The sequence below is a fragment of the Priapulus caudatus genome, unplaced genomic scaffold (assembly GCF_000485595.1).
Source record: "Priapulus caudatus unplaced genomic scaffold, Priapulus_caudatus-5.0.1 Scaffold461, whole genome shotgun sequence".
Classification (NCBI taxonomy): domain Eukaryota; kingdom Metazoa; phylum Priapulida; class Priapulimorpha; order Priapulimorphida; family Priapulidae; genus Priapulus; species Priapulus caudatus.
Genome location: NW_014577522.1, coordinates 104,300 through 111,802, shown reverse-complemented (window position 1 = coordinate 111,802; position 7,503 = coordinate 104,300). Strand labels below are relative to the sequence as shown.

The window sequence follows — 7,503 nt, the reverse complement described above, 5'->3', positions numbered from 1 at the left end:
CCCTGCTCGCATGCTGACGCTCCCATGGAGAGGGTGTCTTGCTATAGAGGGGGACTGGAGGTGTGCTTACTGTGAGGCTCCACCAGATGCCGGATATGGCAGCTTGTTTCCTGCCTGAGGAGCAGGGGCCGAGGGTCTGTCCGTGGATATGGTGGGGGGGAGGAGAGCCTCGTGTAGTGAGCGTGGATTGCACAGCACTTCAGCTGCCCGTGGACACCGCTGAAGGGGAGGGCATGATGAGGTCAGTGTCTCTATCTCTCACGATGGGGAGCCGTCGTATCATGTGATGATGGATCATCATTTTTATTTGGCACAAAAATTCAAGGTGTTATCATGTAATTGTGTTAATTTTAGCCTAGCATCTTAGGGATTGTTAGGCAAATAAAAGGAAATTGCGTAATTATTAAACAAAATTGAAAGGTCCTAAATCAACCTACATGTGGGTTGTTTTGTGGCAGGTTGGAGAATCAGGCTCCCATATCTACCTAACAGCTAACGACTGTGCCAGTGGCATTGTAGGAATGGTCAACTGTTTACAAAGGGAGCCAGGTGGTGACAGAATCAGGTGCAACTTTATAATTATTGTTTAATGATGATCAACTCCTGTGTCTATTACTATACTGCATACGTCAAGATACATGCTAACAAATATTTCTTCCTAACACTATTAACACCATGCAAAACTAAGATTAATTGCATGCACGCATGCATTCATATATAATAAATGACTAATAACATTATTACTCTAAGCAAATATTTCGTTTACCATCTGCATGTACTCACCATCCAAATACAATCTGCTTGTCTGCACAGGTGCGTGTTAGATGAGGAAGGGATGGTCGAGGTTGGAGGCAAGAGGTGGGAGGAGATGTGCAGGAGAGACTTGGTCATGAATGTATACAGAGAGGGACTGTGGGGCTCATTCCGTCACCTGCCCTTCAACCAAGGTATGACCCGGCTATTACAGGCAGATCTTAAACGTGCGACCGTTAACTGCTGGCAATATACCAGTGGAAGTCATCAAGATTCACACTCATGTTTCACTTTGATATTGCTTTTATGCTGTGATGTGAAGATAGAATGATATGAGCAGATCATGCTGTGTTCACCCGTATGTGTGTAAATACTGTATCAATACCGTTCCAACACACATGTTCGCAGATGAGGATGGAACCAAGATGGCCGAGCACGCGTACGTGAACGTGGCGACCCGTGGCGACCTTTCCAGCCTGCGCTGGTTCGAGTCTCCACTCAAGCACTGGGCGTCGATGACTGACGACAAGTACAAGGAGCTGTGCTCTGTCAGCTACGCCTCGCTCAACTTCAGAGATGTGATGCTGGCAACCGGCAAGCTGCCACCGGATGCCATTCCAGGTACGTCATCAACACTTCACAGGTTAATTACATGCGTGGTACTTGTGGGGAATACAATTGAAAGCAGGCAATGCAGTAGAAGACGTCAGGATTTATGAGGAAAATTTTTGAAGAAGAGGGAGGGGAAGGAGGATGACGACTGAAGTTTCAGTCCGATGCATCCAGATATTCACAAGTCAATGACACCATTATTGTCCTTTCTGCTTCTGTTTCCTTAGCCTCCTTGGTTCTCTGACAAAGTGATTAAACTCTCAATGTCGTGATCGTGAGATGTCGCTACTGTTGTTATAGGTCACATGGCGCTGCATGACTGTATCCTCGGCATGGAGTTCTCCGGTCACAGCAGCGATGGAAGGAGGATCATGGGATTGCTGCCAGCTAAGGGTCTGGCGACGACCGTCGACGCTGATATCAAATTCACGTGGCCTGTGCCTGAGTCGTGGACGCTGAGAGAAGGCGCTACCGTGCCTGTGGTCTACGCGACAGCCTACTATGCTCTTATCGTGAGGGGCAGGCTGAGAAAAGGAGAACGGTACGCATCCTGATGCGATAATAGGTGTGGAAGTGCAGGAAATTCATTTCTCAACTCTTTTACATAGATATAGGTGGTCCATCACCTAGAAATATAAAGATGGGTGATGATCAAATTATTTAAAGGTGGCTGATCACTAAGTTACATATAGATGACTGATTATCATCGAGTAATTCACAGATGGCTAATCAGCAGGGATTTATAAGATGGTGGCTCACTGGAGATGTTTAAGATGGGTGCTGTGCTAATTCTACCATGTTACCACAGGGTGCTGATACACTCTGGCAGCGGGGGTGTGGGGCAGGCGGCCATCTCGGTGGCGCTGCACCATGGATGCGAGGTGTTTACAACCGTCGGCTCGCACGAGAAGAGAGACTATCTGAAGCACAAGTTCCCACAGCTGCAGGACAAACACTTCAGCAACTCGCGCGACGCTAGCTTCGAGCAGGAGATCCTGATCGCCACCAAGGGAAAGGGTAACAGCAGTCACTCACACTCTCTCACACACCTACTGTTATAGTGTATAGACACCGTCAGTACTATTCTACATGATGTGGGGGAGTAGGGATCGATGGATTAGGGTTGCTGGAGGGAATTCTTCATCTATCCAAGACATATGCTCTACCTGTAGGGCATAACTCCACGTTATGCTGCCATATTTAAAAAAAATCCCGTCGTTAGTAAAACTTATTGGCATAGTCGCGTTTATAAGTTACATGTTAGCATGAGCATATATACACTATAGATAGGTATAGATATATGTTATGTATAGATAGTAGAGTAGTATTGATGTATCTGTGCTATCGGTGTATTGGCAGCAAACGCAAACGTTCGCGTGTGTGCACCACTATTGATGTGATAGAACTACAATGTAATATTTGTTTAAGTGTATTTGTTATAGTTTTGTGTATTTATACTTGACAGTTATCCAATTACTACAGTGAGATAAAAGCTTTTATTATATTTAAAAGTACATTGTGATTGTGATATATGCATTGATAATAATCAAATCAAATGAGATAAGATCATTCCCCACCTCCCAGCATTTCTGTTGGTAGTTATCTAGTCTGTCTGGCTATATTTTTTTTAGGTTCATGGAGTTTGTGATGTATGCCTTGATAAATAAACGAATAAATGTACTAAATAATACTATGTGTATTTTTTATTTTTTATCTCCATTTTAATATACTGTCCTCTAACCCCTTTTTATTTAGATCGAATCACCAACTCCCTCCATGTTTCTTGCAGGTGTGAACGTCGTGCTGAACTCATTGGCAGATGACAAGCTACAGGCGAGCGTGCGTCTCCTCGCGCAACATGGCCGCTTCCTTGAGATCGGCAAGTACGACCTGTCGAGCAACACGCCGCTAGGCATGGCAGTCTTTCTACGTAACGTCGCCTTTCACGGCATCCTCCTAGACGCCCTCTTCGACCCCGACAATGACGACTGGATGCGTGTGCGCCACCTGGTGGCCGAGGGCATCGCGAGCGGTGCAGTGCGCCCCCTGAAGGCGACGGTGTTCGCGCGCGATCACGTGGAGGAGGCGTTCCGCTTCATGGCACAGGGCAAGCACATCGGCAAGGTGCTTGTACAGGTAAGAGCTAGACATGCGTGCCTGCGTGAGTGCATGCGTGTGTGCGTGTGTGCGTGCGTGCTAGACATACAAGCGGGTGTGCGTGCACGCGTGCGTACGTGCGTGCGTGCTGTGTACTTGTGAGTGCTATTCATACAAGCATTGCGTCGTGTGACGTGAGTGCTAGACATACAAGCATGCGCTGCATGCAGATGAGCTGGTAGACATACAATGCGTGTTGTGCCGTGCATGCGTGTGCGTGAGTGCGTTGCGTGTATGTATTGCTCGGCGTGAGCTGCTAGACATACAAGCATGGTGGTGCGTGAGTGGCTAGACATCACAAGCCGGTGTGATGCTCGTGCGAGTGCGGGATTGATTTAGACATCAAGCATGTCGTTTCGTGCGTGAGTGCTACGACATACAAGCATCGTGCCGTGCTCTCGCTGACGTGTAGACATACAGCGTGTAGTGCGTTGCGTGCCGATGTGCCCTAGAGCATACAAAGCATGCGTGCGTCGTGGTGCTAGACATTACAAGCTATGCGTGCGTTGCAGTGAAGTGTTAGACATACAAGCATATTATGCCGTGTCGTGCCGCTGCTGTGCGTGCCGTGCGTGAGTGCCTCGACATAACAGCAATGCGTGTGCGACTTCTTATTAATTTGGCTATTTCTCCTCATTTTCCTGTGAGCGTGCTAGACATACAAATTAAGCATGCGCTGTCTGTGCGTGAGTGCTAGAACATACAAGTGTGCTCACTGCAGGCTGACAGACACGTACGTAACTGTCGGTATAATTAAAAATAGAATTACAGGGAATTACTTGGCAATGGAAATACGTTCCGCTATACTATTGTATTTGTAGATAGGTATGGGTTATTATATTTTGCGGTGGATATTATGGACTCTTGTTGATCATTATAGTGAGCGAAATGTGTTTCAACAATATTGACTGCATAGCGTGAGTAGATGTAGCCAGTCTAACTTCTCGCTGGTAGGTAAGAAGGAAGAGGCCGAGGTTGGACGGTAGACTAGGCACCACTAGCTATTGCCGTTGTGCGCAACACCAGCTGTCACCCGGCAGAAGCTCACTACATCATCACAGGGGGCTAGGTGGACGTTCGGACTATGAGCTGTGTCAGGTGACTGATTCGAGCTATGGGGGCTCAGAATGTTGTCAGCTCACCAGCCGATCCGGCATGAAGACAGGTGCGTGCATAAAGTAATCACAACTATAGCAGCTGCCTATAAGACTGCGGTAATAATAGTAGAGTATAGTAGCACCATAAAACAATAATACAGTAAATAAGAGTCGAGAGACCACGTAGCAAATAACACTAACATATAACACGCAGCTGGCTAAGACTGCACGTGAACGTAACACGTACTAAGTGTTGCAGATAAGGTCTATGTCCCCCTGATGTGACCTCTGTTTGACCTGCTCGTTTAGCCTAATTTTCTGACTAATATATTATATCTATAAACTATATTTTAATGTATTATATATGATATAGCGGTTGGGTTATGTCAGAAATAAGCCTCAAACGAGCCAGGGATCGAAACATGAGGTCAGGGGGGCATATAGACTCTACGAGCCTAAGTGTTGGACGTATGGTCGTAGCCCTAGACTGTGTACTCCTAGGCTTAGCCAAGTGAACAGATAAACGTTTTTTGCAAAGTATTTTTACTACTTTTGTGCTTTATCAGTTATCCATGCCCCGTCACGTAACTGGTTTGAATTACAAAAATCTGCAACAAATGAAACGAGCAACCAAAACAGATTATATATGGTACAACAATCAAGCATATTGCGTAAGACATATATGACATCATCACGAGAGCTGTTCTCACCACAGGTTACCAGCAGTACAGATTGGCGGAGTGGCGCAATCTGGGTGTGAAGGTAGAGGTCAGCAAGATGGACGCCAGCATAGAGGCACAGGCGAGACAACTGATTGACGTGACACAGCAGATGGCGCCACTAGGCGGCATCTTTCATTTGGCAGCGGTGAGAATACACACCTTGTTTGTGTGAGAGGAAGGTGTTCCCTAAAATATATACGGGTTAAATAGATCAGTGCTTGATCAAGATTAGAGAGTTTCGTAATGTCTGGTCTCACATATACCTATATATGGTCGGTGTCGGAATATAGTTGGTAATTATAATATTGAAGTTTAATCAAAAGGGCTGGCTGAGCTTTTCAGCTGATTTAGGAACGCACGTATCCCCAAAGTAATAATATTCATTCATCGGATCTCGATCACTTCTTATGTGCGTCCAAACGATTGCAATATGCGTTGAAACTGAATGTTGGAACAGTGGACTCATATTCGACTGCACACATCCGCTTTAGGTGTTGAGGGATGGACTGTTCGAGAACCAAACAGCAGAGACCTTCAGCGAGGTAAACAAATCTAAGATGGCGGCTGCAGTTAACCTTGACCTCGTGACCCGCGACACGTGCGCCACCTCGCTGGACTGGTTCGTTGTGTTCTCGTCTGTGAGCTGCGGCCGTGGCAACGCTGGACAGACGAACTACGGCTACGCAAACTCAACGATGGAGAGAATCTGTGAGAGACGTCAGCGGGACGGCTTCCCTGGTGAGAGTCTCTCTAAACAGCCACTAACGTTTTGGGGACGTTACTTACTGCTTGCCATACACCAGGAATTCATGTACCTATTTAGAAAGGTGGATAGATCACTGCATTCCAGATCTATATATCCGGCCCATGCTGTGTTGGTATATATGTCATATAGATATAGTGTATTCAAATGGAACAATGTTCACTTGTTTTGTCGACATCATTGTTGTTGTTTTTGTCGTCATCCTTGTCGTCGTCGTTGTTGTTTGTTGGTGTTGTTACAGTTGTTGTTTTTTGTTGTTGTCATCATCATCTTCGTTTATGTTATTTTGTTATCGTCATTGACGTTGTCGTTTTGATGTGGTTGTCTTTACCCATATCGTCGTCATTCTTGTCGTTGTTGTCATCGATGATGCTGGCAGCATGGAATGATGAAACGTTTTTCTGTCTGCAGCGCTCGCGATCCAATGGGGAGCGATCGGTGACGTGGGGCTGGCACGCAGCCTGGGAGGCAATGATGCAGTCATAGGTGGCACGCTGCCGCAACGCATTACTTCCTGCATGCAGACGATGGATGTGCTGCTGAACCAGCCATTCCCCGTCGTCTCCAGCTTTGTGCTTGCAGAGAAGCGTGGCAGCGGCGGCGCATCCACACAAGGCTCTCAAGTCGACCTTATCCACGCTGTCGCCAACATCCTTGGTACGCTATTAAATTCTACGTCATCACTAAATTAACATTTCTCATAACACATAGCATTTTTTCTGTAAATATTACATAATTATTCTGTAAAAACTATTAAAATGTAGTTACACAACAAACTTTGTAGTTACATAACATCTTGGTTGATATAAATTAATGACACAAAAAGTCATTTACTCTCTACAGTGGTGTTGAAGAAATGTCATTACACATGCAGTATCCCTTTTTAGAAGTCCCCTCATTACACTTGTTTGAATCGAGTAATAAAATATCTCCCGTCAGAATTGATACCCTTGTAAACTTGACACTAATTTAGTTTTGTTTACGAATACTATAAATTATGACATTAAAATATGTTTGAATCGAGTCATAAAATATGTCCATCAGGATTGAAACCCTTGTAAACTTTGCACTTTAGTGACATTAAAATATGTTTGAATCGAGTAATAAAATATGGCCGTCAGGATTGAAACCCTTGTAAATTTTACACTCGTTTTTTTCACAAGCATGGTAAACATTGACATTAAAATATGTTATAATGAGTAATAATGTGCGTAATTTTGTGGCGGCAGGAGTGAAGGACGTCGCGACGTTGAATGCTGAGCTGACACTGGGAGAGCTTGGTCTCTACTCGCTGATGGGTGTCGAGGTGAAGCAGACGCTCGAGCGAGACTTCGACCTCTCACTATCGATGGAGAACATCCGCCTGCTGACGATGCGCTGCCTCGAGCGCATCTCTCGC

General features: G+C 45.5%; 1 protein-coding gene across 1 annotated transcript in view; it reads left to right on the top strand.

The window, feature by feature from the left end:
- The window catches only part of LOC106810666 (fatty acid synthase-like), a 36,899-nt gene that overhangs the window by 23,553 nt on the left and 5,843 nt on the right, over window positions 1–7,503 (top strand). Inside the window, exons 19-29 of the mRNA XM_014814098.1 lie at window positions 48–134; window positions 459–565; window positions 814–947; window positions 1,162–1,374; window positions 1,666–1,906; window positions 2,174–2,382; window positions 3,155–3,501; window positions 4,549–4,687; window positions 5,335–5,486; window positions 5,833–6,079; window positions 6,516–6,761. Of these exons, the coding sequence (XP_014669584.1) occupies window positions 48–134; window positions 459–565; window positions 814–947; window positions 1,162–1,374; window positions 1,666–1,906; window positions 2,174–2,382; window positions 3,155–3,501; window positions 4,549–4,687; window positions 5,335–5,486; window positions 5,833–6,079; window positions 6,516–6,761 (2,122 nt within the window). The remainder of the gene's footprint in view (window positions 1–47; window positions 135–458; window positions 566–813; window positions 948–1,161; window positions 1,375–1,665; window positions 1,907–2,173; window positions 2,383–3,154; window positions 3,502–4,548; window positions 4,688–5,334; window positions 5,487–5,832; window positions 6,080–6,515; window positions 6,762–7,503) is intronic.